Source organism: Podarcis liolepis (assembly GCF_965112155.1).
Source record: "Podarcis liolepis genome assembly, chromosome: 13".
Lineage (NCBI taxonomy): Eukaryota > Metazoa > Chordata > Lepidosauria > Squamata > Lacertidae > Podarcis > Podarcis liolepis.
The window spans coordinates 6,913,895-6,928,628 of NC_139573.1; the positions used below are offsets into that span (position 1 = coordinate 6,913,895).

A 14,734-nucleotide genomic window follows, 5' to 3' on the forward strand; every position below is an offset into this window, starting at 1 on the left:
CATCCTCATCTTCCTCTAGCTTGCAGCCTGCTACCGAAGCTCAGCCAGCTGACACTTTGTCCTCCAGCTGGGTCTGCTGCTCTGTGTCTTCCTTGTCATTGCCTCTTCCCTTCCACTCCACCCAGATCACCTTCCAGTTGGTTTGAGGGACTGATGAAGCCACAGAGGGGCAGCTCCTGACTCCCAATTTCACATACCCAAGTAATGGGATCTGAGCTGAATTGACCAGGAATGACTACTAGCCACTGTCGGAGATGGTGTGCCTCTGAATCTGCCCATTTTTAGGAATCACCAGTAGGTTGAGCTAATGTCCTGCTTGCTGGCTTCTTATAATGGGCATCTGGTCGGCCGCTTTGAGAATAGAATGATGGACCAGGTGGACATTTGGCCTAATACGTTCCATGACGCTACTCCACCTTCTCTCATTCTGACTCGCCCATCTCCCCTCAGAACACCAGCCTCATCAACCAGAAGAAGAAGATGGAGACTGACCTGTCCCAGCTTCAGTCGGAGGTGGAGGAGGCCATTCAGGAGTGCAGGAACGCTGAGGAGAAGGCCAAGAAGGCCATCACTGATGTGAGTACAAATCAGATCATGGAAAGGTGGGGTCCACAACCGGTGACCCTAAAGTTTGGTTCTGCCCCTTCCCTTTCACCAATTGTCTGTCCTCGCAAGTATTGACCCTCTAGCCATCTATCTTGTTCTGCTGGGATTTGCACAAGCCCAGTCAAGTTCAGGACCACAGACAGCTCCCAGTGGGCCCTGTTGGCTGAGCCATGAAAGATGATGTTGTCTCAGCAAAGGACCGCCAACACCTGAAGGCTGAAGGGTCAGGGGTTTGGTGTAGCAGCGCCTGTTTAAGAGAGGAGTATGGGCTCCTGTCCCCATCACCTCCTCCCCTCAGGATTTTTAAGGCCTGCATTGGGTTTGCCAGACTGAGGTAATCCTCTGCGTTCTCTCTGCTTCCTCCAGGCGGCCATGATGGCGGAGGAGCTGAAGAAGGAGCAGGACACCAGCGCTCACCTGGAGAGGATGAAGAAGAACATGGAGCAGACCATCAAGGACCTGCAGCTGCGGCTGGACGAGGCGGAGCAGCTGGCCCTGAAGGGCGGCAAGAAGCAGCTGCAGAAGCTGGAGGCCCGAGTGCGGGAGCTGGAGAACGAGCTGGAGATGGAGCAGAAGCGCAACGGCGAGACCGTCAAGGGCATGCGCAAGTGCGAGAGGCGCATCAAGGAGCTCACCTACCAGGTGCGGGGGCTCAGGACGCTGCGAGGCTATGTGGCAAAACCATGTATATGGCGATCAAGGTGCACCGTATCTTCTCTGAGCATAGGAGAGACCAGCGTGGAAAATACACAGGAGAGCCGTAGAGCAGAATTGGGACCCTTTCTCAGCTGGAGGGCTGCATTCCATTATAAGGAACTTCTTTTCAGGGGGTCACCTGCCAGGGGTGGGCAGGGCGAGGGGCAGCGGCCGGAACTTCTCACCTTTTGCACTAGAGCAGGGGTCAGCAACCTTGTTCAGCCGTGGGCCGGTCCACCATCCCTCAGACCATGTGGGGGGCCAGATTATATTTTGAAAGAAAATATGAACGAATTCCTGTGCCCCACAAATAACCCAGAGATGCATTTTAAACACAAGCACACATTCTACTCATGTAAAAACACACATTCCTGGAGAAGGCGATTGGGCCGCATCCGGCCCACGGGCCTTAGGTTCTCTACCCCTGCACTAGAGGTTACATTGCAAAAGTCAGAGGTTTCGACACATACATCTCTGTGCCCTCTCTTCCTCCAGGAAAACAAGCATTACTAGAGATCAAGGAGACATCTCAGCCTGGCCAAAGCCCTCAAGGGGTGTGGCTTGGGGAGGGATGTAGCTAAGGAAGAGTCTCAAGGGTCCGATAGAGAGTTCTGGGGGCCACATCTGGATCCTCCCCCTTGTGGCAGAGGATCAGCAGGCTGGCTGTAGCCAGGTTTCATTTATCTGTTTACATTGTTAGAGACAATATAAATTCACATCTCGCCATTGCTTTATTACCTAATACTTTTGTTGTGGTTTTAGGACTACATGAACTGCTTTGGTGTTTTCATTGTAAACAGAAAGCAGTATACAAATGAAGTTTTGCAGAAATTCAAAATTTGGCCAAATTTCTTTATTTAAGAAGAAACACTGCTGTTGTTTCTTTTTTTAAATCCCATGGATCCTTTTAAAAGAAAGCAAATCTTAAGGCTGGTGGATGAATGTTAGAACCATAACACAAAGTATTCACTGGTGACATTTGATCCCATTTTGCAGTTTTGATTGTTTTTAAATTCCTAAATTAACTGATTTCCATAGTTTGGAAAGTCAAGGGAAATTCTGATCAGGAGACTTTGCAAAGTGCAAGCACATCTGAGTCAGGCTGGAGGTTCGCTGCATATGTCTGCACACCAAAGATGATTTTACCCAGTGTTTTTTTCTGGGGGGACGCAGCGGGATGCATATCCCTAAACATTTTGTAAATCTTTGTACTTTTGTTCATTTACTGTATTTATTTTTCTCGATTTGAAGTATAAAATGGTGATTTTCTTGAGTCAAAATGAGAGTACCCCTAAACATTTTTTAAGAAAAAAAGCACCGATTTTACCTATAGAAAGTTACACATAGGGTTGGTTCAGCTGTAACTCCAAACTGTGATTTATGCCATCATTTACACACCAAACCTGCGTTCTAGGTTTACAGGCAAAATGGCTGTTTGTGCAGTTTCTTCTTTGAGAATCTCCTTACTCTATCCTAAACAGTGACCTCCAAGGGCAGGAGGAGCACTATTCCAAATCTCATTTTGTAAACTCAGATGTAATCCCAAGACACAGCCTGCCCAAATTGCGGTTTGCAAACCAGCTTCAAAACTTGATTTCGGATCCTGGTTTGGTGGCTACTTGCAAACTATGGTTTGTCAGATGGCATTAGTTTAAACCATGGTTTGGTGTTCAAGCGAACCAATTTATGGAGAAACAGTTGTTGTGGATGCCAGGTGACGGTTTCTCCCCCATTTTCCTTCCCATTTCTCCTCATCTGCAGACTGAGGAGGACAAGAAGAACTTGCTGAGGCTCCAGGATCTGGTGGACAAGTTGCAGCTGAAGGTCAAAGCCTACAAGAGACAGGCAGAGGAAGCGGTGAGTTCCTAGCTTCTCTCCACAGTTATCGGCCAGCCTTGTCAAAAACAATGGCTGCAGAGACCCAATAGCCGCTAGGTCAAATTACAGCACCTTCCACAGCGCCTGGGATGCGGGTGGCACTGTGGGTTAAACCACAGAGCCTAGGACTTGCCAATCAGAAGGTCGGCAGTTCGAATCCCCGCGACGGGGTGAGCTCCCGTTGCTCGGTCCTTGCTCCTGCCAACCTAGGACTTCCAAAGCACGTCAAAGTGCAAGTAGATAAATAGGTACCACTCCAGCGGGAAGGTAAACAGCGTTTCCGTGTGCTGCTCTGGTTCACCAGAAGCGGCTTAGACATGATGGCCACATGACCCGGAAGTTGTACGCCGGCTCCCTCGGCCAATAAAGCGAGATGAGGGCCGCAACCCCAGAGTCGGTCACGACTGGACCTAATGGTCAGGGCAAATCAAGAAAAGCTTTGCTAAACCTGAGCTGCCAGGATGCTTAGATTGAACTAAGGTTGCCTGATGCTTTGCAAGATACAGTTTGCTAGACTGTATAAACAGCCGGCCTTATGGTGCTTGAGCTCCTTTGCAGGATAAAACTTCCCTGAACCTGAGCAACTAGTGGCTCTCATTTGAAGTCTTCTGAACAAACTTTGCAAGACCTTAGCTGGCTTTTCATGATCAAGTTCTACAGGTCAGGTTGGGTGGGAGGTGATGAAATGAAGCAGGTTGTGGTATTTCGGCGGAGGTAAAGGACGCACGCGGTTAATCTGGAAATCTCAAACAGTCTGGTGAATCACCATATTTTTCGCTCCATAAGACGCACTTTTTCCCTCCTAAAAAGTAAGGGGAAATGTGTGTGCGTATGGAGCGAATGCAGGCGGGAGGCTCTGCTCAGCGCTCCCGTTAAAGAGCCGAGCAGAGCATGTGTGCGGTCTTGGGGGCTTTTTTCGCAAGGTGGGAGAAGGAACTGACAGGCTGCCCTCTGTGCCTTCCCACACCTCCCGGAAAAGCCAGCAAGAGCCACTGCCAGGCTCTGCTCAGCGCTCCCTGGTAAGGGCTCCCTTTCGTCTCCCATCCCGCTTTGCTGGGAAGCCAGCAGAAGAAGAGGCGCTGTGCAGCTATCGCTCTTGCTCAGCTGGTTTCTCAGCGAAGCGGGAGGAGGGACGGAAGGGTTTAAAGCAAGAAAAGCAAGAGCTGCTTGCATGCTCTGCGCAGAATATTTTTTTCCTTGCTTTCCCCCTCTAAAAACTAGGTGCGTCTTATGGTCAGGTGCGTCTTATGGCGCAAAAAATATGGTAACCACATGCCTTTTCCCCAGTTCCATCTCTCTTACAAGTGGATCAGTAAATACCTTCCGTTCTCCTCCCCAATCCTTGCAGTGGGTCACGCAGGTCTGATGAACACCACCCACCGTGGTGTCCTTAAGAACATAAGGAGATCCTGCTGGATCCTACTGGATCCGCAACTGGCACTCAGAAGCATTACTGCCTATGACTTTATTGCCCTCCCCTCCTTGAATTTGCCTAATCTTCTTTCAAAGCCATCGAAGCCGGGGGCCATTGCTGCCTACCCTTTCTCCTTTGCCAGGTGAAATTTCATAAACTTCTATGTCAGCTCTTCCCAATGTGCTTTCTCCAAGGTGTGGCCCGAGGGCCGCATGTGGCCCTCAAAGCCTTTTTTGGCACAGTTGACACCCAGCCCTCATGCTGCCTGCCCAAAGCCCTTATCGAGGAGTCTGTGTTAAGTTGTGGGAGAACATATCAGACGACACAGCGATTCTTCAAACAGCTCTTGTTTATTCAGAGGCCAGAACAGAACTGAACTGAAGGGTTCAGTCAGCCTGCTTATATAGAGCTCCACTACAATGCAACTGTAACAACTTTCTAAAACTATCCAATCACTGAACGTCACTTTCAATCCCTTATTTGCATAACTATCTACAGTATCCCCCTGCTGGCCCAGGGTGAGAACTTCAGTACATAACAGTCTGGATCATTCTGCCTGCCCTTTTCTGAGCTTTCCCACCTTCTCTTCCCCTCTACCCCCTGGCCCACCCGCAGGAGGAGCAGGCCAACAGCAACCTAGCCAAGTTCCGGAAGGTTCAGCACGAGCTGGATGAGGCCGAGGAGCGGGCGGACATCGCCGAGTCCCAAGTCAACAAGCTGAAGGCCAAGACCCGCGATGTGGGAGGGAAGGTGAGTGTTGTGGCTGGCTGAGGGCGGCAGGTGGGCTCTGGGGAGAGACCCCAGCTTGCCCTTTGTCCTGTTCACACATTACGTTCAGCCAGGCCGCAATCTGTGTACACAAACAGCTGAGTTGTGCACGTGACGTGCAATGCATGTAGTCTGTGTACACAATTTATTATCATTCTGTTATTAATCATTCCGTTATTATAAAGGCTAGGCTGAGGGGCAGAGACTGACCCAAAGTCACCCAGTGACCTTCACGGCCGAGCGGGGATTTCGAACCCTCATCTTCCAGGGCCTAGTCTGATGCTCTAACCTCCATAGCTCACTGCACTGCACAAATCAACGAGTGTACGCCCTTTCAGACAAACACTTGTGCATGTGTAGAGGCAGCTTGTACCTGGGTTCAGCATATTGTGTGAACAAGCCTTTGGCGGTTTTTTCCCCCATTCCAGTGAATCAGGCTGCGCATTTGCACTTAAGCTCCACACCCTGCACATTCGCCCCCATCCCTCCCTCCCAAAATTCACAAAGGTAAAGTAGCTTTTACTCAGAGTAGATCCACTGAAATTAACAGTTAGTCGTGGTAATTCATTTCAACGGGTCTTCTCTGAGTCAAAAATGTTAACGTATTGGAGAGCTGCTCCAAAATGTTAGGAGGTTATTTTTGGTATGTTGGTGATGGCATTGGCATGAGCCAATAGACCCCCCCCCCTGCTTAAATCTAGCTTTTCTCCAATACAATGAAAAGTTCCAGACTTGTTTAGGAGGTTTTTCCTTAGGACAGGAATACATATGCACGTTTTCATGGCAGCAAAGGTGATTTCAGAGCACATCTCCTACCCTTTTAAATGTTGCATCCTGCTCTTGTCTCCCTTGTTTTATTTCTGTGCTCATCATACTCTCCTCCTTTTAATTTTTTTCCCCTTCATCCTTTCCTTCTGTGTTTCTCTCTTCCAGAAACTTCATGATGAAGAGTGAGGAGGTTTTCAGATCCTCGGTTGAACTGAAGGGCTTTATCTCCAGCCCCTTTCACTGAATAAGATGTAGCATTAATATAATCCAATTAATAAAGTTGAACAGCATATTTAATCCTGGCATTGCCGTCCTCATCATGTGCTGCCCAGCTGCTGAACAGAGAGAATAGAGTTGCTGCACTGTGCCTTTGACAGCCTGGCAACAGGCAGAAATTAAACATGAATAGATTTTTAACATCACCTATTGAATGGCTGCCAGCCATGGAGCTATTGAAAAAGCACAAGACCCTTCCCAGGGGAAAAAAAGAGGGCAACTCTTAACACAAAGCTGCCCCCCCCCCCTCTCTCTCTCTCTGCTTCTTATGTTGCTGTTTAAAGAAGACTTTCATTATCCTATTAATGTGAAAATCTGGTTTGCCAAACAACTGTGATAGCTTGAATTTTTCTCAATAGCTTTCTCTGGCTCATACTGGTGTCAGTTCCCTCTTGTGGTCAAACTGAACATTGACAGGAGAGGTCCCTGCCAAGGTTTCTCGGAGACTGATATCCCCACGCTCAGAAGTTAGAGCAGGGGTCAGCAAACTTTTTCAGCAGGGGGCCGGTCCACTGTCCCTCAGACCTTGTGGGGAGCCGGACTATATTTTGAAAAAACCCCAAAAAAACAAACGAATTCCTATGCCCCACAAATAACCCAGAGATGCATTTTAAATAAAAGGGCACATTTTACTCATGTAAAAACACGCTGATTCCTGGACCGCCTGCGGGCCGGATTGAGAAGGCGATTGGGCCAGATCCGGCCCCCGGGCCTTAGTTTGCCTACCCGTATGTGTGAACATATGTGGGGCCTCCTACAGGCAGTGGCGTAGCGTGGGTTGTCAGCACCCGGGGCAAGGCAAGTAATTTGCACCCCCTAACCCGTGGATTTGCGCCCCCTAACCCGTGGATTTGCGCCCTCTAACCCTAACCCCCAGATGTTGTGGCCGGACCCCCCTGCACCCCGCACGCTACGCCACTGCCTACAGGCAATGGTTTCCAACTTAATACATGGACCTGTCCGCCTTTTCATCCTGCCTTCGCATTATCTCATTTCATCTCTACCAAGAGACTATCCCCTCCGCAATGCTCTGCTTCTCTTTTTCCTAGCCGTCACCCTCCTTCCGCGCCTCTTTCTCAGCTCACACTTTTGGCACACTCCCTCAGATTCGCACATCTCCGCGCCTCCCTGTGTGCCACCCGCAAATCCAGGCGCTTGCGATCAGAGACAAAAGCCCAAGATTTTTTGTGCACCCACACTCGCGGGACGTGCTCCTTGCGCAGTTGTAAGAGCATCAGAAGAGTCCTGCTGCAGGATCGGGCCCGCAACCCATCCAACCCGAAATCCTGTACAGTGGTGCCCCGCAAGATGAATGCCTTGCGAGACAAAAAACTCGCAAAACGAAAGGTTTTTCCGTTTTCAAGTTGCTTCGCAAGACGAATTTCCCTATGGGTTTGCTTCGCAAAACGAAGCTTGCCCTGCAAGCTCCGGGGATAGCGGGAAGCGCAGCGCGTCTTCCCCGCTGTCCCCGGACCTCTTTTGAAGCAAGGGGCGGCGCGGAGAAGATTGCTTCTCCCCGTTGCCAGCCCCGCAAGCTCCGGGGACAGAGGGGAAGGCACAGCGCCTTCCCCTCTCTCCCCGGACCCCTTTTGAACCAAGGGGCGGCAAGGGGGAGAAGCGATCTTCTCCTCTCCACCCCTTGCTTCAAAAGAGGGGACAGAGCGGCGCTTCCCCTCTGTTCCCGGACGGTCTCCATAGGAACGCATTGATTGATTTTCAATGCATTCCTATGGGAAACCGTGCTTCGCAAGACAAGAAACTCGCAAGAAGAAAAAACTTGCGGAACGAATTAATTTCGTCTTGCGAGGCACCACTGTATTCACAGCAGTGACCAGAAGCCCACAAACGGGACCTGAGCGCAGCAGTCGTACGTTCATGCGCTCACACTTGCCCATGTGCACCCCCACTCGTGCATGCGTGGGCACATAAGAGGCTAGCGTACCATATTAAAAGCACCTTTTAATTTCGTCTCCTTGTCAAGTTAAATACAAAAGGGAAGGGGGGGGAAACACCCAGGAACTCAGCCACCCCAGATCCACGTTCCAGTTTGATGGGGGGTGGGATTCAGCAAAGAGGGTCTTTTGTGGGGTGGGCCTTTGCTCCCACAGAAGCAGTGAGCAGCAGCCCACTGGTCCCTGGGGAAGAAGGTAGAAGCATTGTCTTCAGAGCGAGGAAGAAGGGGTCAAGGAAACTGCAGAAAGGCTGTGGGGCAGGGAGTGAGGGATGTAGGACAGCAGCAGCAGCAGCTGTGTGTTGATCGCAGGGACTCTCAGCCCAGATCTGGGTCTACAAGAGAGAAAGAGCGTTCACAAGGTCAGTTGCATCTCTGGGTCAGAGGAGTCAAGCCTGCCGTGAGGACGGCAAGTTGTACATTGTTTTCTTCGTCATCTGTGGATCTGCCTTTCCTCTCTGTCCCTCCCTCGGCCAAAGCTCAATGCTGCTAGCCCTACTCAGAGTAAACCTGGTGAAGGAAGGGTGAAGCACCTGAGAAAAGTTCTGAGAAAAGGAGATTAGGAGGCAACATGGTGGAAGTTTAGCAAAAATTGTTGCATTGCAGGTGCCGAGAGAGGGAGAGAGAGAGAACGCAGACATGCACACTCTGCTTTTCCAAATGATCTAGCTACCGTATTTTTTGTTCTATAAGACTCACTTTTTCCCTCCTAATAAGTAAGGGGAAATGTGTGTGCGTCTTATGGAGCGAATGCAGGCTGCGCGGCTATCCCAGAAGCCAGAACAGCAAGAGGGATTGCTTCTTTCACTGCACAGCAATCCCTCTTGCTGTTCTGGCTTCTGAGATTCAGAATATATTTTTTCTTGCTTTCCTCCTCCCAAAACTAGGTGCGTCTTGTGGTTTGGTGCGTCTTATAGAGCGAAATATACGATAAATGCTGCATCAGGCAGGACTGACCTGAGCCTTAAATGCACATAGACCTGAAAGAGGAAATGGGACAGAGCGGCGTCACTCTTCCAACTTCCTCCTTCAACTCTATGTAATCCTAGGTAACCACCACCACCCTGAGCAAGGGGGCAGTGAGGAAGGGCTCAGGGGTGTCATGGGCACCAGGGGAAGAACTCAAGAGCACCGCTGTGCCCACGAGCACACTGTTGGAGACCCCTGACATGCTGCCTCTCGGTTGATCCACCCGCTCCACTTCCTTCCCACTCCCCTGTTTCCGCTGTGTCAAACTTTAGACTGTAAGCGCAGCGGGGCAGGGACCTGCCCTCTTAAATTCAGTATAAAATGCCAGGCACGTTGAGGATCGTTCCATTCACCGCTGCAGGGAGGCCCCCGTTTTTCTGCCCCAGACTTCATCCATGCCACCATCGCACCCACCCCTTGGCGGCACCCTCTCCCCGGCGCCACTCACCTTGGTCTGCCCCCATTTCTGCCCTGTATGTTTTGTAGGCATCGAAACAGAAGACAGCAATGAGAATCAGGCTGAAGACCTGCGAAGGGACCAAGAATTGTGAGTGAATGGCAGGAGGCAGGAGGGGAGGGAACGATAACAGATTGGGGGAAGGTGGAATTTTTTGGGGGGTGGTACCCCTCAAGCACCCCACATTTGGAAGGATATCTTAGGTCCAGCCAGGTCTCTGACAGAACCCACACAGTCCTGCCTTGCAGTGGGTTGGCTGTCTGTATGCCACGCCCCTTGGGGAGGGGCTCCGATAAGGGGCGTGGCCAGAAAGGGGAGTTTGTAGGGAGAGGGTTGATAACTCACAAAGGCAGACACGGCAGATCCCTCGTGGCTGGCAGCAATGACGGCAAAGGCCACTACTGTGAAGACTATTGCGGCGCTGATGCAGCGAAGGAAATCCTGTGGCGGGAGGAGAGAGGAGGGTCATCAAGGGCTGAGCTACAGGCGAGAAGACCAGTTGAAACCAGTACAGTGGTACCTCAGGTTACAGACACTTCAGGTTACAGACTCTGCTAACCCAGAAATAGTACCTTGGGTTAAGAACTTTGCTTCAGGATGAGAACAGAAATCGTGCAGCAGCGGCGCAGCGGCAGCAGGAGGCCCCATTAGCTAAAGTGGTGCTTCAGGTTGAGAACAGTTTCAGGTTAAGAACGGACCTCCGGAACGAATTAAGTACTTAACCTGAGGTACCACTGTATCAGAAAGCGTGCAAATGGCAAAATCCAATCCAGGAAGGCAGACAAAGCTACAGTCCTGCCGCAGCACGAGAAGGAAATCTGGAACAGGGGAAGGCATGTCAATACGCTTCGGTGTTGCTCAGTCGACTCCAATGCCTCTTTCGGCAAGAGACTGGCTGCGGGGAGCATGACTAAGTGCTGCAAAGGAGATTATGGGGAAAGCATGGCTACCCACCAGGCAGGGCCAGTTGACGCGAGTCAGGCGCTCGTAGTAGTGCGTCGCTCGCAGTCCCAAGAACGCCAGTGTCACCAGCACTTCCAGGAGGGCGGCACCCATGTAGGCGGAAATGGAAGCTGTGAGCAGCAGGAAGACCAGGAAGCAGAGGCCCTGGAGGAAGGGGGCAAGCGGGAGGCAAAAGGAGAAGTGTGACGTGTATTCCCAAATGTGGCGCACTTTCATATATATAAAATATAATCCTACTCTTTTGAGATGGACTCCACACACACACACACACACTCCTTCCCAGCAATTCATGATCCCAGATGGCATAATTCGTAGCCTGATTTCATCTTCACACACACAAAAATTCCACACCTTTGTTCTGGATTTATGATCTCTCCTCTTAGCTCTGCGCTCAGTGTTGCATATTTGGAACTTTTCCTTTGGAAAAAAAACCAGCAGAAACTACAGTGGTACCTCGGGTTACATACGCTCCAGGTTACAGACGCTTCAGGTTACAGACTCCGCTAACCCAGAAATAGTACCTCGAGTTAAGAACTTTGCTTCAGGATGAGAACAGAAATTGCGCAGCAGCGGTACAGCGGCAGCGGGAGGCCCCATTAGCTAAAGTGGTGCTTCAGGTTAAGAACAGCTTCAAGGTTAAGAACGGACCTCCAGAACAAATTAAATACTTAACCCGAGGTACCACTGTACTCCCACCACTTCCATCCTTCTAATATACCTTTCAGGTGAAATGCCCCCCCCCCCCGCTTTGAGTGACATCTCCCCCATGAAGATTTCTGGAGAACTCAAAAGCAGACCCCACTGCTATGGTCTCCACTCCACTGGAGGTTTTTAAGCAGAGGTTGGGTGCCTCTCTGTCAGGGATGTTTTAGCTGAGATCCCTGTACTGCAAGGGAGTTAGGCTAGATGCAATTCTATGATTCTACATTTTGGCTGCTCTCCCCTCACCCAAAAAAAATTTGGTTTCCACCCCGCAAAATATTTGAATTGAAATTTAATACCTGTAACAGCAAACGAATTTCAGAAAAAAGAAAAGAAAGAAAAAAAGAAAAAGAAAAAACGTTTTGGGGTTTTTTGAAAAAAGAAAAGTTGTCATAATTGTCAGTAAGAACTAGCTATGTGATTTACTGAGCTGATAATAAAAGATACCAAGAGGGAATGGGAGTGTGGTCCATATTTAGAAAGGGGTCCATGATCAAAATCAAAGCAATTCAATTTTTTTAAGAGGATTTTAAAAAAGAAACTTTGAATGTATGGGATCCAGACACTCTCATAGACCTGTGCTTTCGTTTTTTGGATTCTATAGATCAATATATATAATAATGATAATAATGTATATATGATTTATACACAAAGATAATCAACCTGTGCTCAGGGCCAGTGGAAAATCAGTGGTTTTGTTCAAAGCAAAAACTTGTCCCCCTCTCATTTCTCCATCCACCCCACGGCACAGACTTTTGGAATAAAATCTCCCATAACCCCTTTCCCCCCACAGTCCCTGACTTAAAACCACCGTCTTCCCTACCCCAGCTCTGGGCTATGCATTTTGGACCCCCACCCACCCAAGCCTCCATCAGAGAGGAGAACCCCTTCCCAAAGAATGGAGGGGGAGCAAAAAAAGGCATTCACAGGTATTAGCAGGGAGGGAAGGAAAACTAAGCCAGCCAAATAGAAGGATTGAGAGACAAACAGAGGAAAAAGGAAGGAAAAGGTCTGCGAAGGAGGAATTAAGAAAAGCAGAGGTTTCTGCACTGCAAGGGGTTGCACTAGACGAGACTTCTAACTCTCCAATTCTTTAGTTTTATGCAAAAAAAAGAGGGGAGCGATTAGGGGAAAACAGGGAAGAAAAAAAAGGCAAAGTCCTTAAAGGGAAGGGATGAATCAAATGAATGAAGAAAGGCAGAAGGAAAGGAAAGCAAGGAGAAAGGGGCCACCAGGATAGGGCCCCACTCAAAAGAACGAGCCGGACCATAGCCCACCCCCCACAAATAAAACCCCCCAGCAGGATTGGCAGACCCACTTCTGAATTAGCTAAGTGAAACATGATCCCTGAGCTGTTCAGAGAGGGGCTTCCCCCAGAAGACCATTTTAAATCCAGACTCCGGAGTTTAAAAAATATTAGTTCATGGCACCACCGACTTAGAGGATGGAGAGAAAGTGTTGGGTGAAAAGAAGGGGGGGTAGAAACAGGGGGGGAGCAGGGAAGAAGGAGGAGGAGGGTGCGGTGGGTGGGGGTCTTCCGTTACCAGCTCTGCCTCCATCACCACCCCCTTGGGGGAGCGCAGGAATTCCTTGTCGAGGGAGAAGCCCCGCAGCCCCCCAGGTCCCTCCTGGGGCTCGCCCATCCTGCTGGCTGCCTCTGGCCGGAGGGAGGGCGCTGCTGGGGGAAAAGGGTCGGGGGGGGGGAAGACCCAAGGAAAAAAAGAAGGGGGGAGAGAGATGAAAGACGGAGCCTGTTTCTCTCCACCTGGCAGCCAGCCGGATTTCCACGCCGGGGAGGCGGGGAGGAAGCCCGAAGAAAGGGGGCTGGAGGGAGAAGAGGAGGAAAAATGAAATGAAGGGAGAGGGATGGAGAGGAACGAAAGGGTCCGCCCCGTCCAGGCTCCAGAAGGGAGACTCTGCCTCCTGGCCCCCGAGTGCCTCTCCGGCCCCCAGGACCACCAGGGTTGGCCGTGGCGCGGGTGAGGGGTCTCTGGGCCCACCTGCCCACTCAGCCCCCCCCACCCCATGGCCGGACAAGGAGGGGGATTGTCTCTCGAGGGCCAGGAACGGGCTGCCCCGGGGAGAACAAGGGCCGCATTGTCTGGGGGGACGGGAGGCCGGAGGGCAGAAGTGAATGGACCGCATTCTCTCCGCCGCGACCCGTTCAGATGCTTTGCAAGAGCGTGGGAGGAAAAGAAAGAAGTGTGGGGCGCGGGGGGGGGGGGCGTGGACGGGCCCGGGGCTGCAGTGACGAGAAAAGGCCGCCAGGGGGCGGTAGAGAGCAGGGGAGGCGCCTCGGGCACTGGGGAAAGGGACTTGCGCTTTTCCGCCAGTAGGGGTCGCTGGGTGAAGAGGGCAGGGCGCGTCCCGCTCTCGTGGAAAGGTTTCCTTGGGAGTTGCGGAAAACCAATGATGTCTCCTGGCAAATAGAAGGGGAAGAAATGGAGGCAGTGAGAGGTTTTACTTTCTTGGGCTCCATGATCACTGCAGATGGTGACAGCAGCCGCGAAATTAAAAGACCCCTGCTTCTTGGGAGAAAAGCAATGACAAACGTAGACAGCATCTTAAAAAGCAGAGACATCACCTTGCCAACAAAGGTCCATATAGTTAAAGCTATGGTTTTCCCAGTATTGAAGTATGGAAGTGAGAGCTGGACCATAAAGAAGGCTGATCGCTGAAGAATTGATGCTTTTGAATTCTGGTGCTGGAGGAGACTCTGGAGAGTCCCGTGGACTGCAAGAAGATCAAACCTCTCCATTCTGAAGGAAATCAGCCCTGAGTGCTCACTGCAAGGACAGATCCTGAAGCTGAGGCTCCAATACTTTGGCCACCTCATGAGAAGAGAAGACTCCCTGGAAAAGACCCTGATGCTGGGAAAAATGGAGGGCACAAGGAGAAGGGTTCGACAGAGGATGAGATGGTTGGACAGTGGTGGGACTGTGTTCTCGAAGCTACCAGCATGAGTTTGACCAAACTGCGGGAGGCAGTGGAAGACAGGAGTGCCTGGCATGCTCTGGTCCATGGGGTCACGAAGAGTGGGGCATGACTAAACAACTAAACAAGAATGCTGCCTTTAAGGTTCTCTGATTCAGAAAGCCGGGCGCAGTGGATCGGGGACAAGGGCACAAATGGGGCAGGAGTGATCAAGAAGAATCACAGAACTGTTGGAAGGGGCCCGACTCTAATCCAGCTGTCCCATCCGGGATTCGAACCTGCAACCCTGGTATTATCAGCACCATGCTCTAACTAACTTGAGCCATCCAGGCAAATGTAAGTGTTGGGAGGC

General features: G+C 50.7%; 2 protein-coding genes across 3 annotated transcripts in view; one reads left to right on the forward strand and one right to left on the reverse strand.

Moving 5' to 3' along the window:
- The window catches only part of LOC310692046 (myosin-6), a 52,084-nt gene extending 45,652 nt beyond the window's left edge, over positions 1-6,432 (forward strand). For both annotated transcript variants that reach the window (XM_083472446.1, XM_083472447.1), the window contains 5 exons: positions 451-576; positions 973-1,248; positions 3,064-3,159; positions 5,210-5,344; positions 6,296-6,432. In XM_083472446.1, the coding sequence (XP_083328572.1) occupies positions 451-576; positions 973-1,248; positions 3,064-3,159; positions 5,210-5,344; positions 6,296-6,316 (654 nt within the window). In that variant the 3' untranslated portion in view covers positions 6,317-6,432. The remainder of the gene's footprint in view (positions 1-450; positions 577-972; positions 1,249-3,063; positions 3,160-5,209; positions 5,345-6,295) is intronic.
- Positions 6,433-8,326: 1,894 nt separating this feature from the next.
- Positions 8,327-13,607, reverse strand: CMTM5 (CKLF like MARVEL transmembrane domain containing 5). The gene is made up of 5 exons (XM_083472854.1): positions 12,993-13,607; positions 10,738-10,890; positions 10,129-10,224; positions 9,775-9,853; positions 8,327-8,692 (listed from the first exon to the last, which is right to left on the reverse strand). Exons 1-5 carry the CDS (start codon positions 13,473-13,475, stop codon positions 8,676-8,678), a joined length of 828 nt encoding a protein of 275 aa, XP_083328980.1. The 5' UTR covers positions 13,476-13,607; the 3' UTR covers positions 8,327-8,675.
- Positions 13,608-14,734: the final 1,127 nt, after the last annotated feature.

Excerpts from the sequence above, each read along its gene's own strand:
- CMTM5 (XM_083472854.1), bottom strand. The coding sequence starts at position 13,475 with ATGGGGTGGGGGGGGCTGAGTGGGCAGGTGGGCCCAGAGACCCCTCAC. Across the intron at positions 10,225-10,737 it reads GCGTCAACTGGCCCTGCCTG|GATTTCCTTCGCTGCATCAG; the intron begins GTGGGTAGCCAT and ends CTCCCGCCACAG. Across the intron at positions 9,854-10,128 it reads GATCTGCCGTGTCTGCCTTT|GTCTTCAGCCTGATTCTCAT; the intron begins GTGAGTTATCAA and ends GTCCCTTCGCAG.